The sequence below is a fragment of the Pipistrellus hanaki genome, assembly GCF_964339955.1.
Source record: "Pipistrellus hanaki genome assembly, chromosome: 17".
In the NCBI taxonomy this organism is placed as follows: Eukaryota; Metazoa; Chordata; class Mammalia; order Chiroptera; family Vespertilionidae; genus Pipistrellus; species Pipistrellus hanaki.
Genome location: NC_140519.1, coordinates 18,533,411 through 18,551,008, shown reverse-complemented (window position 1 = coordinate 18,551,008; position 17,598 = coordinate 18,533,411). Strand labels below are relative to the sequence as shown.

The 17,598-nt window shown below is 37.6% G+C and overlaps 1 protein-coding gene across 2 annotated transcripts in view; it reads left to right on the top strand.

The window, feature by feature from the left end:
* Nucleotides 1-17,598, top strand: part of LOC311611863 (serine/threonine-protein kinase Sgk3) — a 103,135-nt gene that overhangs the window by 61,943 nt on the left and 23,594 nt on the right. For both annotated transcript variants that reach the window (XM_084864387.1, XM_084864388.1), the window contains exons 4-8: nt 1,462-1,534; nt 7,228-7,303; nt 8,998-9,085; nt 14,352-14,401; nt 16,917-16,974. In XM_084864387.1, coding sequence (XP_084720513.1) covers nt 1,462-1,534; nt 7,228-7,303; nt 8,998-9,085; nt 14,352-14,401; nt 16,917-16,974 — 345 coding nt within the window. The remainder of the gene's footprint in view (nt 1-1,461; nt 1,535-7,227; nt 7,304-8,997; nt 9,086-14,351; nt 14,402-16,916; nt 16,975-17,598) is intronic.

Below are 17,598 nucleotides of genomic sequence, written 5' to 3'. Positions count from 1 at the left end.
AATTGCCAATCTCTGAGCATTTTAATTATCAGTTAAATGTGCTTTTATGACTGTTTACATTTTTAAACTTTTTACTATAGAAATTGCTGAATACTATAGAGGTAGAACGACTAGTACAAACACAGAAAATAATATAATGTACCATCCGGCTTCAACAATTAAATGGCCATTCTTGTTTCATCTCTGGCCCTAGCCGGCCCACTGTAATTCTGAAGCAAATTTCATTCATCAGCCGAAACCGGTTTGGCTCAGTGGATAGAGCGTCAGCCTGTGGACTGAAAGGTCCCAGGTTTGATTCTGGTCAAGGGCATGTACCTTGTTTGCAGGCACATCCCCAGTGGCGGGTATGCAAGAGGCAGCTGATGGATGATTCTCTCTCATCGATGTTTCTAACTCTCTATCCCTCTCCCTTCCTTTCTGTAAAAAATCAATAAAATATAGTTTTAAAAAATTCATTCATCATATCATTTTATCTGCAATATTTTAGTATCATCTCTAAAAAAAAGATAAAAGTCCTTAGAAACACACACACACATAATATTGTCACATCTAAAACTAAATGAATGGTGATGTCTTACCATCAAATAATCACTCAGTGTTCATGTGACTGGTTGATAGGTCTATTGAGTGTCTTTTAATCGTCCACCTCTCTTATCTTTCCTTTACAGCTTTTTGTGGAAAAAGCAGTGTCATTTGTCTACAGACTTTTCATTCTGGATTTTCCTGATAGCATGCCAGTGGTGTAGAGTGATTAATACATTCTTCTGTTCTTTCTATTTCCTGTCAGTTGGTAGTTAGAGACATAGTTTCTGTGTGTGTGTGGAAGAGGGTGGAGGGAGGACTCTTACCTGAAGGTTATAATAAAAATAAGCATTAACCCTTATTTATGACTTTTACTGCTACAAAGGGCCTAGTTCCTTCTCTGGGGATAAACAAGTCCGATAAATGTTCTAGAACAGCTGAAGTAGAGAATGTTAAAAAGCAAAATTCATCAGCTTTCTTAGAAAACAATTGTCAATCTGTTCATATAGAGAGAACACAAAAGATCACATCTTCCCCTGAGGTAATAAATGGTGAGTAATATGTATTCAAAATTTACATACTAGATTCTAGTCTAAGCACTTAACGTAAATGGTTTCCTTTAAGCCTCCCAACAAGTCTGTAAGGTGAGTGCTACAATTATCCCTTATTTTATAGGCAAGAACCCTGAGGTACAGAGATGTAAAATAAGTTATCAAGGTCACAAAGCTGCTACGTGTTCTATTGGCACAAAATAAGATGATTAGACCGACTATCGTATTTTACTGGTGTAACTTAATACTGTACATTGGGTCATGACATAGTTAAAAGTATGTCTTACAGAGGACTTGCTTGCAAATAGATTGTATTTTATTTTGCTGCGTGTATAACTGGAAGACTTGCGAAATTAAGTTCATGTGATGTTACTTTTTAAAACTCCAGTTGAAGAAACAGTTTCCCACTATGGCCCTGAAGATTCCTGCCAAGCGGATATTTGGTGATAATTTTGATCCCGGTAAGCAGTAATTTCATAGACCCAGACATCAGTGATGGTTGAAGTTTGAAGACATAGTTAACTCACTCACTGTGCACTGTATACTAATACAAAAGCTTACCAAGCTTATTGGTCTCAGGCTCCAGGAAAAGAATGTCTCAGGAAGGTGCTTACTGTGTACCACGCACTGTTTCAAACACATCATGTGTTGTCATTCATTGAGTCCTCACAACAGCCCTTTGAGTTGGGTATTTATTATTATTATTATCATCACTATTTTATAGATAAGGAAACAGAAGCACAGAAGCATAGTTAGGGTCACAGACATCTAGTAAATGTCAGTTTTGGAAGTTAAATTTAACCATTCTGGTTTCAGAGACATTTTTTTTTTTTGTCATGAAGGATTTTTTGGGTACTTGGATAACCACAAAGGGCGTTCTTTGTTACATTGAGAAGCATTTATTCAAAGTGTACCCTGTACTAGCCCCCCTACAAACCTCTGAATGGGATACTAAAAAATGCCCTATTGCTGACACCAGTTTAGCTCAGTGGATAGAGCATCGGCCTGTGGACTGAAAGGTCCCGGGTTCGATTCCAGTCAAGGGCATGTATCTTGGTTGCGGGCACATCCCCAGTAGGGGGTGTACAGGAGGCAGCTGATCGATGATTCTCTCTCATCGATGTTTCTAACTCTCTGTCCCTCTCTCTTCCTCTCTGTAAAAAAAATCAATAAAACATATATTAAAAAAAAAAATGCCCTATTGCTCACCCTTGGGGATTGTAATGCTACAAAGGACCTCAGGAATCTGGAGCCCGTATGTCTGAAGCCCCAAGCCCGGAGCTTTTTGCTAGAATCCGAGAAATCAGTACAGGTCACAAGTGGCTGCTTATAGAGAGACAGAGTCTCCTTTCTACCAGGCATCCTACCAGAAAAGTCATCTACCTGCATAGTAGGTGAATCCTGACAAACCAGAGAGCCCTCCCTCCGCACCGTCTCACTTCCTCCATTAATCTGCTTGTACCCCTGTAACCCATTGAACCCGTGGTTCCCTACATGTCCGCTCTCAGTCAAATTGCTCTCTACTAAATAGCTCTCCAGTTGCTTATCTTTATTGCACTTTTCCCCATTCTTTCCCTCCCAAACCTTTTCAGTGTACTGTGTGGAATTCTGCCCACAACGAACAACCTTCTCTTTATCCTTCATCTTTTCCATATTACTCTCACATTCCTGCTTTAGTTAAAACTTGGTTTTCCCCCTGAGGCTGTGTGCGGGATGATCCCTTGTAACTCTCTCAAGCTCTTTATTTTTTATTTTTTACACTGTATGAAACTCAGGATTGGTGAGGCTTCTCACTTCCCCTAGTACCGTGGTCGGCAAACTGCGGCTCTCGAGCCACATGCGGCTCTTTGGCCCATTGAGTGTGGCTCTTCCACAAAATGCCACGGCCTGGGCGAGTCTTTTTTGAAGAAGTGGCGTTAGAAAAAGTTTAAAAAAATTTCGCTCTCAAAAGAGATTTCAATTGTTGTACTGTTGTACTGTTGTATTGTTGTACTGTTGATATTTGGCTCTGTTGACTAATGAGTTTGCCGAACACTGCCCTAGTATATGTAAATTAAAAAAAAATTATTTTATTTTATTTTATTGACTTTTTACAGAGAGGAAGAGAGAGGGATAGCTAGAAACATCGATGAGAGAGAAACATTGATCAGCTGCCTCTTGCACACCCCCTAACTGGGGATGTGCCCACAGTCAAGGTACATGCCCTTAACCGGAATCCAACCTGGGACCTTTCATCCGCAGGCCAGCGCTCTATCTACTGAGCCAAACCGGTTTCAGCTATATGTAAAATTTTTATTCCCATTTGTAACTACGTCATTCACAGGAAACTAGAGACTAAGCCACTCTCCAAGCCTCACGGCTAATATGTGGGGAATTACTCATCCAGATTTGTCTGTCTCTCTTATTTTCTTAGTCTGTATTCTCTGCTTAAAGCACGGTGCCTTTAGAAACAAAATTCATAAACTGTGCATTTTCTTTCAAAGTTACTTGTTTGGAACATTACAGAACTCGGACCTTGTTTCCGGGTCTGAAATGTGTGCGTTAGGGATGAAGGATCTCTGTGGTCCCTGCAGGCTCTCAATATCCTTTGATCGTGACTATAACCAGGTCACTCTGACCATAAGTATGGTGTTAGGACAAAACAACCCAAGGTCTCTTGTGTTTTCCTTTTGTTTTGTTTTTTACCTCCCGTTCCACAGTGGTGAGAGATTGTCTCCTCTTGGATGACTTTTCTAGAAGCACTAAAATGACAAAGAAATCTTTTATAGGTCAGTTTAATACTTATTCTGGGGAGACTAAAGCTTTCATTTTATTATCTAAGCACTATATTCTTTTGGACCTCTAATGGAAAATTCTTAAATAACAACAGATACATTCACATAAATTCTTTTTTTTTTTTTTTAATAATTTAAGTTAAATTTATTTTAAATAGAATATTATTAAATTTTATTTAAAATACATTTTATTGTACTCAATAGTATAAGAAAAATACAGTAAAATCATAAGTATGTTTTACATAAATTTTTAATTGGAGAGATTTTTAAAAATATATTATCCCTAACTATAATTCTTTTTTTTTTTTTTTTTTTGTAATCCTCATCCGAGGATATGATTTTAGAGCGAGAGGAAAGAAGAGAAAGAAACATGAATGTGAGAGAGGAACGTCATCTGTTTGCCTCACATACATACCTCTACCGGGGGTCGAACCCACAACCTTTTGGTGCCTGGGACAACACTCCAACCAACTGAGATACCTAGCCAGGGCTCCAACTATAATTGCTTTATTTTTTATTTTTATTATGTCTATTTATTACTCTCTATACCCTTAATCTGAAGCCTGATTCCCTAGGCCATTGTTATCATCGCTCTCCCGTCTACTAGGCCTGGAGATATATAGAAGTAGCCTTCTTCCTTTCTTCTAGATCTAGAACATTCTCCTTTTATTCCTTATACAATGCCTGCAGCTTTTTTAAAAACTTGGAATTGCCCCTAAATTCTGACTACTACTGACCTTCGTTTTTCATTACTGACTTCTATTTATCTCCTGTAGGGCTTTCAAAGCTGTTTGAAGTCAGCAATGAAGTGGAGAGACAAGTAGCTCTTAGTGCAGCAGGGGGTACAGCTCCTTGAAGAAAGCAAATCACTTTCTCTTATCCCAGCCCGTCTCTCAGGATCAAATGTACCGTCAGGGAAAGTCCACACAGCAATCCAGAGGTGCTTCCATGTAATCACTAGATTTTACTTAGATATCTCAAATATAGTCATTCATTTCAGATCTCCCTCTATGTTACTAAATCCAGTTTCTGAAAACATATTGTCTTTCAAGTATAGGTTTTTAAATATATTTTTATTGATTTCAGAGAGGAAGGGAGAGAGGGAGAGGGAGAGGGAGGGGGAGAAGGAGAGAGAAGGAAGGAGAGAGAGAGAGAGAGAGAGAGAGAGAGAGAGAGAGAGAGAGAGAACATCAGTGATGAGAATCATTGATTGGCTTCTGCACCAACGCCCCCCTCCCCTCACTAGGGATCAAGCCCACAATCTGGGCATGTGACCTGACCAGGAATCGAACTGTGATCTCCTAGTGGATAGGACTCTCAACCACTGAGCCACACCGGCTGGGAAAGTATAGTTTTTAATGAAAACCTCACATATGCCTTATGTCCGGTGATATAAAGAATGCCCCTGGAAGAGTTTTACAAGATACCTTCCTGAAATTCTTCAAGAAATCCGTAGTTGAACAAGAAAAAGCTGCCACGTGCATCTGTATCTAAGAGACCAGATCTAATTTATATTTGTTCTTTTATATCCAACCTTACATGGAAATAAAACCTACATGACTAGAAGCAACCCATAATTGGGGTGAAAAACACTATATTAAAACTTTGTTGAGTAGAAATCATTTTATTAAACCAAAACTCGCCAAAACCGGTTTGGCTCAATGGATAGAGCGTCGGCCTGCAGACCGAAAGGTCCCAGGTTCGATTCGGGTCAAGGACGTGTACCTTAGTTGCGGGCACATCCCCAGTAGGGGGTGTGCAAGAGGCAGCTGATCGATGATTCTCTCTCATTGATGTTTCTAACTCACTATCCCTCTCTCTTCCTCTCTGTAAAAAATCAATAAAATATATTTTAAAAAAACAAACAAACAAAAAAAGCACCTCACTGTTAAGTTGAATGTTGTTTGTAGGTTTTTATGGAGACATTCACTATTTTAAGATACTCTCTCAAGTCTCCTATTTCTTCAATTTTTAGAATATACTGGTACTCCTTGACTTACATTGCATTCTGATAAACCCATTGTTGAAACTATCGTAGGTTGAAAATGCATTGAATATACCTAGTTGAATACATCTAGCTTAGACTAGCCTTGACCTTAAATGTGTTCAGAACACTTACATTAGTCTGTTGTTGGCAAAATCATCTTGTTGCCATAGAGAATATCATACTGCATATTGCTAGCCTGGGGAAAGATCAAAATACAAAGTATGGTTTCTTCTTTCACACCACTGTAAAGTTGAAAAATCCTAAGTCAAACCTTTTAAGTCAGGGACCATTTGTATTTCTTAAGAATTTGAGTTTAGGATGATGGCTTTTTGATTCAAAAACAACAAAAATAGTAATAGCTGAAGATTGTGCTCTTTTCTACCAGGCATTCTACTGTAAAATTATATGCAATCACATTTAATCCTGTAACAATAATATGATAACAATATTATTGTTCTTGTTCCCATTTTATAAGTAAGGATTTAAATCTTAGAAAGGTTCAAGGTCAGTTAGCTAATAAGTAGCAGAGGCAAGATACTTGAATACAGTTTTCAAATTCTAAGAAACCTTTGTGCTTACCCTTTATTGCTAAACTGCTGTTGCATGAAAGTCAAAACACTTTGAAGATACTGGACAGTTATTTGTTAGGACAATTATTTGTTAGTGTCCTGGTGTATTTTTAAGGGTGAGGTTGTTTTTTAGCATCAAAGTTTTGATGAAACTCAAGTAACGGATTAATCATTCCCCAGTTGCAAGGATTTCCTGTAATTCTTGTTTTGTTTTGTTTTTAATTAGCATGGGTGTTTTTTTTTTCAGTCACCAGTGTCATGGTGTTAATTTTTATTTCTTACTTGGTAGCACAGGAGGAGTTGGACAAAACGAATGCTCCCAGTTTTTGTAGTGAATCTGTTTAGAGCCTAAAATAGTCTCTCTTTTTGGAGAATTTTCTTTTGGGAGATATGCTATCTGCTTTACTTTATTTTTATAATAATTTTATTATGGATTTTAAAATATATATTTCTAAGTATTTGGTTTTTTGTGTTTTTTTAAAATATATTTTATTGATTTTTTACAGAGAGGAAGGAAGATGGATAGAGAGCTAGAAACATCGATGAGAGAGAAACATCGACCAGCTGCCTCCTGCACGCCCCCTACCGAGGATGTGCCCACAACCAAAGTACATGCCCTTGTCCGGAATCCAACCTGGGACCTTTCAGTCCGCAGACTGACGCTCTATCCACTGAGCCAAACCAGTTTTGGCTGTTTTTTTTTTTTTAATTGTAAATTAAGAAACATAAATTAAGAAATGGCTCTTATCTGTTCTTACATAACTGTATTGATAATTACATGGTCTGACATAAATAATCCTAATAGCGGATATCTCTCTTAACAGATTTTATCAAACAAAGAAGAGCAGGACTAAATGAATTCATTCAGAACTTAGTTAGGCATCCAGAGCTTTACAACCAGTAAGTAATTTTCATTGTGTTCTGAAGAGGCACTGAAACCAAACCTAAGACTATTGAATTAAGTTACTGGTGCAGATTTTATATGTTTTGTGGAATGTCATTGTGCTACACACGTGTGTGTGTGTGTTTATAAAATATTCCTCAAGCATTTCCCCCTGGTGTTTTGTTTTTTGGGTTTTGTTTTGTTTTATTTTGTTTTTTGTATTGTTAATCCTCACCCAAGATTATTTTTCCATTGATTTTTAGAAAGAGTAGAAGAGAGAGATCAAGAGAAAGAGACATTGATGAGAGAGAGAAACATTGATTGGTTGCCTCCTGCGTGCACAGGAACCAGAGCTGGAGATTGCCGGCCAGGCCTAGGGACCCTACCCATGCACGAATTTCGTGCACTGGGCCTCTAGTTAATAAATAATTGTACAAGAATAGACTCCGTTCTGCACACTCACAGCTGTAAGCCTACTTTTGCGCCACTGTATTTAAACTTGCTAAGAGTGTAGATCTCAAAGATTCTCACCACAAGAAAAAAAAAATTGTAACTGTGTATAGTGATGGATATTAATTAGACTTGTGATCATTTTACAATACATACAAATAATCAGATATATCTCAAGAAGAAAAAAAAGATGTGCTCGCTTCGGCAGCACATATAACTAAAATTGGAACAATACAGAGAAGATTAGCATGGCCCCTGCGCAAGGACGACACACAAATTCATGAAGCGTTCCATGTTAAAAAAAAAAAAAAAAAGAAGAAGTTCAAGAAGAAGAAAAAAAGAACAATTTGGTAGACGGTGCCTCTGATACAAAGATTGAATCATTGCTCGGGATTGTTGTTCGTCCACACAAAGCCCCTCTTTTATTTTAGTCCATTTTTTCCTCTCCATCTTTGATCTTCACTCACAATTCTTCATTCCTCTATTGATGCCCACATGAATCTGTTTGTTACATGTCTTTGGATACCTGTTAACTGACTTTGTGTTCCTAAGTATTTAATATACCTACACACATAAATGGTACTGTGCTGTAGTTCCTTGTTTCTGCCTGCTGTAGGCAATTTCTAAGCTTTCCTACTCATTTCTCTAGAGGTAGATGGCTGTTTTGCTTCTGATTCACTGCTCTAAGGAGTGTTGCAATGAGTATCCTAGTTACGGGCCTTTCATTGAACCCGGGCATAATTTTTTTCTGTGGTTTGTTCCTAGAACTGGAATTTCTGGGTCAGGGAAATGCATACACAGTCTCACCAAGTTCTGCCAGATTGCTTTTCAGAAAACTTGCCTCATTTTACATTCTCGCCAGTAATACATGAGGATGTCTCTTCCCCTATATGCCTACCAACTTTTGATATTATCTTTCTAATTTTTGCCATTTAATGGACATAAAGTGGCATCTCATTATCTCATTGTTGTTTTAATTTGTATTTCTTGTACTATTAGTGAAGTTAGGCATCTTGATAAATTTTCTTACCGGTTGGGTTTTGTCTTCTATGAACTGACTATTTATGCCTTTGCCCATGTTAGATTCTGTGTTTTTTTTTTTTTAATAAGTTGCTTATTCCTTTTATAATAATGAATATTAATAGATTTTGTTTGGCTTTATTACTATAAATTGTATTATGATTATTTTTATTTTCATTTTAAAAGGGAGAAACTGTAGAAATACTTTCAAAGTCATAACAAAGTTAATTTTTGGTTTTAGTCCAGATGTCAGAGCATTCCTTCAAATGGACAGTCCGAAACACCAGTCAGATCCATCTGAAGATGAGGATGAAAGAAGTACTGAGAAGGTAGTTAAAAGGAAATGTATTTTTTAAATATTTTTTTACTTTATTTAAATATATTTTATTGATTTTTTACAGAGAGGAAGAGAGAGGGATAGAGAGTCAGAAACATCGATGAGAGAGAAACATCGATCAGCTGCCTCCTGCACACCCCCCACTGGGGATGTGCCCGCAACCCAGGTACATGCCCTTGACCGGAATCGAACCTGGGACCTCTGCTCTATCCACTGAGCCAAAGCAGTCTTGGCGGAAATGTATTTTTTAACAGAAAAAATACCATTCCCCAAAGATGAAATTATTGGCAACTTTAGGACATATAGTTAAAGCCATTTTATCCATTGTAAATTTTTTGTTCTGTAGAATACATAAAAAACAAATGTGCATACTTCTTACTGATCACTGTTATAAAATTTATAAAAGCACATTTTATAATAAAAAGTAATACATGTTAATTAAATAGTTTTGAAAATAGTAAGAAGGGAAGCATTACCCATATTATCAGAACCCAAGTAATTTTTAACACTTTAGTGATTTTTCCTTCTAATCTTCTCTTAACATATAGTGATTTTTCAAGTTATCTAATTCTAATTATATAGTGTATACAGTTTTGTATTCCACTCTCTTCATTTTACATCTTTTTTTTGTCATTGTGCCTGCATCTTCAACACTATACTTGAATAGGATATTTTAATTTTTATTTATTTTGATTTAATTTTTAAATATATTTTTATTGATATTAGAGAGGAAGGGAGAGGGAAAGAGATATAGAAACATCAGTGATGAAAGAGAATCTTGGTTGGCTGCCTACTGCATACCCCCTCCTGGATATTGGGCCCGAAACCAAGGCATGTGCTCTGACCAGGAATCAAACTGTGACCTCCTGGTTCATACGTCAGTGCTCAGTCATTGAGCCACACTGGCTGGGCGGATATTTTATTTTTTTTAAATAAATTAAGGTAAATATAATAAGCTCATGCCTTATTATGAAGCTATTTTCTGCATTTACTTTAAAAATTATCTGGGAAAGGTAAATTATAATAATTTAACTAGACAGATTATTAGTTAGCAATTCAAATAATAATTACAACTATTATAGCCGAAACCGGTTTGGCTCAGTGGGTGGAGCGTCGGCCTGCGGACTGAGGGGTCCCAGGTTTGGTTCCGGTCAGGGACATGTACCTTGGTTGCAGGCACATCCCCAGTGGGGGGTGTGCAAGAGGCGGCTGATCGATGTTTCTCTCTCATCGATGTTTCTAGCTCTCTATCCCTCTCTCTTCTTCTCTGTAAAAAATCAATAAAATATATTAAAAAAATAATTACAAGTGTTATAAATATGATACCTTTATAATTCAAAATTGATTATTAAAATATATACATGCAAATCAGAGGTTTGGGGTTGAAGGGCATTTTTGTTTTTATAATGTCTTTTAATTGTGTCATGGTTCTCTTTTTGTAACTTACAAGATAATATTAAGAGTGGAACATGAGTGTCCCGCAGCTAAAACCTTCCTTCCTTTGATAATAGATGTATTCCTTTTTTGCAACTGCTGGAAAGTAGTAATGTTTTCTGAGGCCCCAAGGGGATTCTCAGTTAAGAGAACAGGTTTAACTTTTCCATCATGACATGGTTGCTCCTAGGATAACGCAGAAGAATACTTTTATACTTCTGCGACTAGTCCAAAGAAAAGCTGGAAAAGCATTTGTAACCAATGAGGTAGAGGGAATAGTGTCTATATAAGAAGCTCATATAAATGGATTTTTCAAAAGAATGATATTTAAGATTCCAGTAGATTAAAACAAAAGAAAAGCAACATGAAGAAATATTGTTTCTAAATAAATGTATGGAAACATGTTCAGCCTTGGTACCAATAGAAGTCTACATTTTTAAGTGAGGTGATTTTTTTTTCTCTCTACCACGTTAACTAAATGTAACGTAAATAAAATGCTATAGGACTGAGAAGGTAAGGTGCAATGGGCACCCTTGGGCATTACTGGTGTCATAAATTTATGCAGTTTTTTTTGGAAAGCAATTTGGCAATCTGAGTCAGACGTAACTATTCATGTCCTTTGGGAGCTGAGGCAAAGGAAATGAACGGTCCTTCCTATGGAGAAAAGACAAAGATGTTCAGTTTCCTATGATTTGTAATGAAAAAGTAAAATCACGTTAAACATTCATCAATCAAATAGTATGTCTCTATACATTTAAAAAGTATTTTTGGAGATGTATTTTAAGTTTTGACATACGGTTAGATGAAATCAGGGTATAACATTTTATATGCATATTCACACAGTGTGATTACAGCCAGTTTTGAAAAGTTATGCAAAGACTGCAGTATATTATGAAATCACTGTTAAAGTTTTACAAAATGATCTGTTGGTAAAGTTATGGATTTTTTTTTTAAAGAAGTCTTCTTCCTAGTTCTTTCCATATTTTCCAATTATGAGTATATGTTATTAGGTGAAAAAGATGAAACTGTTTAAAAATATTTTAAAGGACAAGAACCTATATAACCATGGTTTTCCATGTTTTACTTGCTAAGCATGTTGAGAATATATAGATTTAGGTCAATTAGAGAATGCCTTACCTTGCTATAAGAGACAGCTGGCCGTGAAAGAACCAAACTGAGCCCTCGGTTGGGTGTTGTCCTGTGCACCGAAAGGTTGCTGTTTTGATTCCCTGCCAGGGCACATGCCTGGTTCTGGGCTGGGTCCCTGGTAGGGACATGCAGGAGGCAGCTGATCAGTGTTTTGCTCTCACATCAGTGTTTCTCTCTCCTCCCTTCCTTTCTCTCTCTCTTAAAAAAAGAAAAAAAAGAAAAAAAAGAATAAAAAATAAAAAAAAAGAATAAAAGAAAGAACCAACTGAAAGATTCCTGGCTCCAGGCTTCTACTCTGTCACTAATAGCTTTAGATCTGAATTTTCTTTCTTTTTTCTTTTTTCATCCATAAAATCTGAAACTTAGATTAGGATATCTTGCAGTTTTAAAATACTGGTAAAAATAATCTCTTTTAAAAAGGGAACAAGCTATACTTGTACTAATTACTTATTAATAGTTACAAGTTAGGACTTTTAAGTCAATAACTCTATGAAGTTAGTAGCCAGATAATATCTTAGAAGGCATATGGACCTACCCCTTATTTATAGAGAGAAAAATAGAGGTCAAGAGAAGTAAATAAATCTGTTCTTGAATAGTGTTCACTCTGTTAATAAATTATTCCTCACCTTCAGTTTAGTGATTTGAAGTAATATTTAAAAATAGCTGGGAAGGGGAGCTGGGGGATGGAAGGGGGCTGGAAAGAGAGAACTCATTTATTTGGACAACAGTGTGGTCATTGCAGAGAGGAGGAGAGTGGGTGGAGGTAGAAGAGGGTGGAGGGGATAAATGGTGTTGGTTAAAGAAAAATAGTAGGTAGAGTTAAAAGTTACCTAATTACATACTCCAGTAATTTTCATTATTATTTCGGAAATGTGCTCTTACTTGCCAAAACCAGTTTGGCTCAGTGGATAGAGCGTCGGCCTGCGGACTGAAGGGTCCCAGGTTCGATTCCGGTCAAGGGCACAGACCTTGGTTGCGGGCACATCCCCGGTGGGAGGTGTGCAGGAGGCAGCTGATCGATGTTTCTCTCTCATTGATGTTTCTAACACTCTATCACTTTCAATTCCTCTCTCTGTACAAAATCAATAAAAATATGTTTAAAAGGAAAAAAAAAGAAAAAGAAATGTGCTCTACTGGAAAAACTATTGCCAAATAATAAAATCATACTACATGTTAATGTAATTCAGGGAACAAGTTGTTCATGTTATTATTTAATTCACGCTTATTTGAATTCACTTCTCTCATCTATACAAGAAAAATTTATTGAATGGAAACATGATCCAATTCTCTGCATATCATTAAAAGAATAAGTATATTGAAATTACTATATAATTTGGATTATGTTATCACATTCTATGGAACACTATAATATATAAACATAATCTAGGTATTAAGTCAGATTATTATGCTCTAAACCTTAAACTAAATTTATACAGTGCTGCTTGCCAATTATATCTCAATAAAATTGGGGAGGGGAGATTACTCCGTGTTATAATGATGCCACAATAAGGTAATTCTCATTTCATGAGAATTTCATGGACCATTTTCTTTTGTCTTGTACTAGACTATTATGGTTCCTTATATTTTTGTGTTGTGGGGATTGACCTTTTATTACAGAAAGATTTTCCACATAAAGGTATTGTTAGGAAATGCATTTGATTTATAACTAAAGACTGGTGCCAGTGTTGTTGTTTCATAAGAAACATATTATTATACGTTAGAACTTTTGTCCTTTATTTTTAAAAATAGCTTATATTCTGGAGATTGCCCCTAAGTTTCAGATGAATTTAAGTGAAATGCATATAATATTTGTCTCTAATATTGAAATAGCTCAGATAAAATTCATTGGTTATGATTAACGTAAAGAAGTTTTTAAAAGCTTGTTTCATACCTAGAGCTTATTATGAAAAATCTTCTATAATAATAATGAGAGCGTAGTATGCTAATTAGACCGGATGTCCTCCTGGGTGACCTTCTGGACGAAGCCGGGGCTGTGAGGGAAGCCCGGGTCCCAGGTGCGGAGGAAGGAAGGCCGACTCTAGTACGAATTTCATGCATCGGGCCTCTGGTAATTACATAAGGCTCTAGTAAAAGGACCCATCTTTGTTGGAAAATTTGAAAACCAAAAGCTATTTGTAATCAGGTTAATTTTTTAAAAATCTTTATTGTTGATAGTATTACCGATGTCCCCTTTGTTTTGTTGTTTTGTTTTCTTTTCCCCACTGACCCCCTGCACCCTGCACGCACCCCTCCCAGGCCTTCACCAGACTCTTGTTTGTGTCCATGAGACATGCATACATGCGTGTAAATTCGCCAGATAATCTCCCCCACCCTCCTCCCCAACCAGGTCTTTAAATGTGAAAACGATCCCTCTTAAATTGTGGTTTCAGTGCCCACCTCTTCCACGGAGCTTCCCCAGTTTACTGCATTCTTTGTCCACTTGGAGCTTGATTTCTGCCTTACCCTTTTCCTTGTAGCTGCTCTTGAAATATATCATAAAAATGATTATGGATGGTACCAAGTAAGTCTGTGTGTTTATTTAGGATTAGGGCTTTAGGTTTCTTTCACATGGCACTACACCACGTATCTGGTGCAGCTATGAAAACATTCATTGACCGTTGAAGCTCCATTATGAACTTTAATGTGTGTTTCTCCCCCCCCTCCCATTCCAACAGCTACACTCTACCTCACAGAACATCAACCTGGGACCGTCTGGAAATCCTCAGTAGGTTTGATTTGTTTCAAACAATCCTTTCAATTTTAGGAGGAGATTATATATATAATGTGAATGTTCAGATAGAATTTGACCAGTTTAACTGGAAAGCTGAGAGATAGAACCCTAGCTACAGTGCTTATAATACTGTCCTATGCTTGCCTAATTTATCACTCTAGCTTTACATTGCTTTAGTAGAGTTCTTAAGGCATTTTTAACCCACAAATTATTAATCTGCTTCTATTTCACCTTTGTTAACTTCCCACTCTCTGTCTTTTTCTCACTCTCTCTTTCTGTGCGTGTGTGTGTGTGTGTGTGTGTGTGTGTGTAAAATCAGTAGACTGTATTTCCCAGGGGACCATAAGTCCTGGGGATACTTGGGAAGTGTTTGACAGAAGCATCCCTGCAGGCTTAATTGGTATTCTCCTAGTACTCAGCGTCATTGGTGCAGACCCTGGTTGTTGGCCAGCTTGTTCCAGAGTCCTCATGACACGTGTTAGTTCATTAAAGGCTGCGCAACATTCTTTATGCAGGTGCTCCCGTATTTAACTGACTCTGGGAGGAACATTTAGAGGAACCCCAGGAGTGAAAACTATAGACTCTATCTTGAGTGTCAACTTTAGCAATTCATTGGAAGGGAATGCCCAGAACACCGGATACAAAGGATTCCGAGGCCACTTCTTGGCTCAGTGTGAGGAGTGCCCTGAACAGTTTTGTCATGTCTGTCCGGGTTAGAGAAGGACTGTTGCTATCCTTTCTTGTAAATCTTTTTTACAGCCTTATTGGACTAATTCTAAAGTATTCTGTCTTTTATCCCAGGATGCTACGCTTCCCTCACCCTTTTGGTCCTCTTAAACAGTGAGTATAGACAGATAAGAGACATGGTCCATGGACTGGGTCATGGGACACGTCAGCATTATAGGGAGGTCAGGGAGGAGCCAGTAAGGGGCACTAAAGAAGGAGGACGTGGTGAGAAAGGAGGAAGACAAGGAATGCAGTGTCACACGATCAGGTGAAGAAAGTCATTGACTCAGTTAATAGTGCTAACAGGGCAAGTAAGATGAAGATTGAGAACCGACCACTGGCTCCGATCAGTCACTGGCGACTGTTACGAGCAGTGTGGCGGGTACAAAGACCCCGACAGGAAAGGGTTCAAGACAGAACTGGAGGAGAGGACAGCAGGTATAGACAAGGAGTTGAAACCACTCACTTGAGTTTTGCTGCCAAAGGAAGCACGGGAGTGGGATGGTAACTAGAAGAGGAAGTTTAGTTTTGAGCGTTTTACTGCCATCATACCACTGAGCTGGTCAGGCAGCACAAAAACGGAAATTTGCTTTCAATTAGGGTTTATCACTAGCAGTTAACGGTGGGGCCTCAGTTAGTGTGTTTAACCTGAGGGATTTGCATGTTTTTTTCACTATTCTATTTGTTTAAAAAATTATTTCAGTATCTCGGCATATCATTAAAGAACAAAATAACTAGTCCAAAGAGCACGTTCTTGAAGAAGAAAAAAAAACATCTAAGCTTAGTTAAGTATTTATTTCCCTAACCTTCACCTGTTATTATTTAACCTAGACGTGGTGTTACTCTCATGTTTGAATATTATTATCTCTTTCACAATGATGAATTGAAGGAAATTTAGGCTCTTCACTGGAGTCATTCCCCTTTCCTTAGTACAACTTGGCAGTTCGGGCCATATTGAAGGAAAAAGCTCTGCTGGCTGCTTATGCTCAACTTTCTGCTACTCTGTGCTTTTGCCTGCATTCAGCCAGTGCTTTCTTTACTGACAGGATAGTAGAACTAGGACAATATTAGTATTCCCTCTGGCTTCTCTACTCCTGGCTTTCCTACATTACCACTTTTGAGAATACGCAGAGAGAGGTCTTTATCTGTAATGCATTAAGTAAGTGATATGTATGCAAAGCACTGTGATGACTTTTTTTTCCTCCATCAGAAATTTTTCTTAGTGACTTTACCAGGTGTTTTCAGCGATTAACTTCCTTTTCGGAAGAATTACCAAACCGGAGAGTCCTTGGAATGTATTACTAATTTATACAGTTATTTGTTGTCTTCATTAACAATATTGGTGAGGTTTATAGTTAATAAAATTGGGTTAGACAGAAACTACCTTGAGTCTACGGCCATACCACCCTGAACGCGCCCGATCTCGTCTGATCTCGGAAGCTAAGCAGGGTCGGGCCTGGTTAGTACTTGGATGGGAGAAGCTACCTTGAGTTCAAAGCTAGATGTACCATTTTCTTCTAATGGGGCTATTGTTGAAGTTTCTTGTAAGCAGAACTTAACAAGGCATAATGTTATAAAATATCAAATCAGAAAATAGGTATTATTACTTAGTATTGCCTCATTTGTATTAAAAATGAGTTGCCACTAGTGTGAAAGTGAAGTCATCATGCTGAAGTGTTTTGTACCCAACAATTTACTTGTCAAAGAGTGTGCTGAGAAATGTTTAAAAGTTAACATTTGTCTGATTTCTAGGAGGCTCATTCTTGTCGTTCATTTATTTCAGTGCTAAACCAACAGACTTTGACTTCTTAAAAGTTATTGGAAAAGGCAGCTTTGGCAAGGTAAGAGTGTGTTTATTTTCTCCTTTAGTGAATAAGTACTTACGGAATGCAGGCCTTATACACTTGCCAGGCCCCAAAGCTTGTTGATATGTAGGATATGGAGTTAAGATCCTTTCTGTACCTTCAAAGTACAGACAGAATAATTAGGGATGGACGGCACCTACTTAAATTATAACATAAAGTTCATTTGTTCAAAAAGTTTCTGTTGAGTGGCTACTCTGTGCCATGCACTGTTCTGGGCCCTGTTTAGATAATACTGAACAAAACTGACATGGTTACTGCGTTTGTGATGCTTTCAGCCTACTGGGTGGGAATAGTCAATTAAAAATATGCAGTCAAATAGATAATTGTAAGTAGTAATGGGGCTGTGAAGGAATTGAAGAATAGAGCAAAGAAAACTGTAGGCAGTGGCGCTGGGAGGTGGGATGGGGATTGGGGAGGCGTCCCTGCTTAGATGGGTGGGTCAGTATTTGCTGCTCTGAAGAACTGCTATTGAAGCTGAGGCAGGACAACAGTGAGCAGCTGTGTAAATAATAGTTGGGGGGGAAAGGTTCTGTGAAGACCCTACTTCTCAGAAGTGAGTGTCAATGGAATCATTTAACTTGACAGTGTGGCCACCAGGGG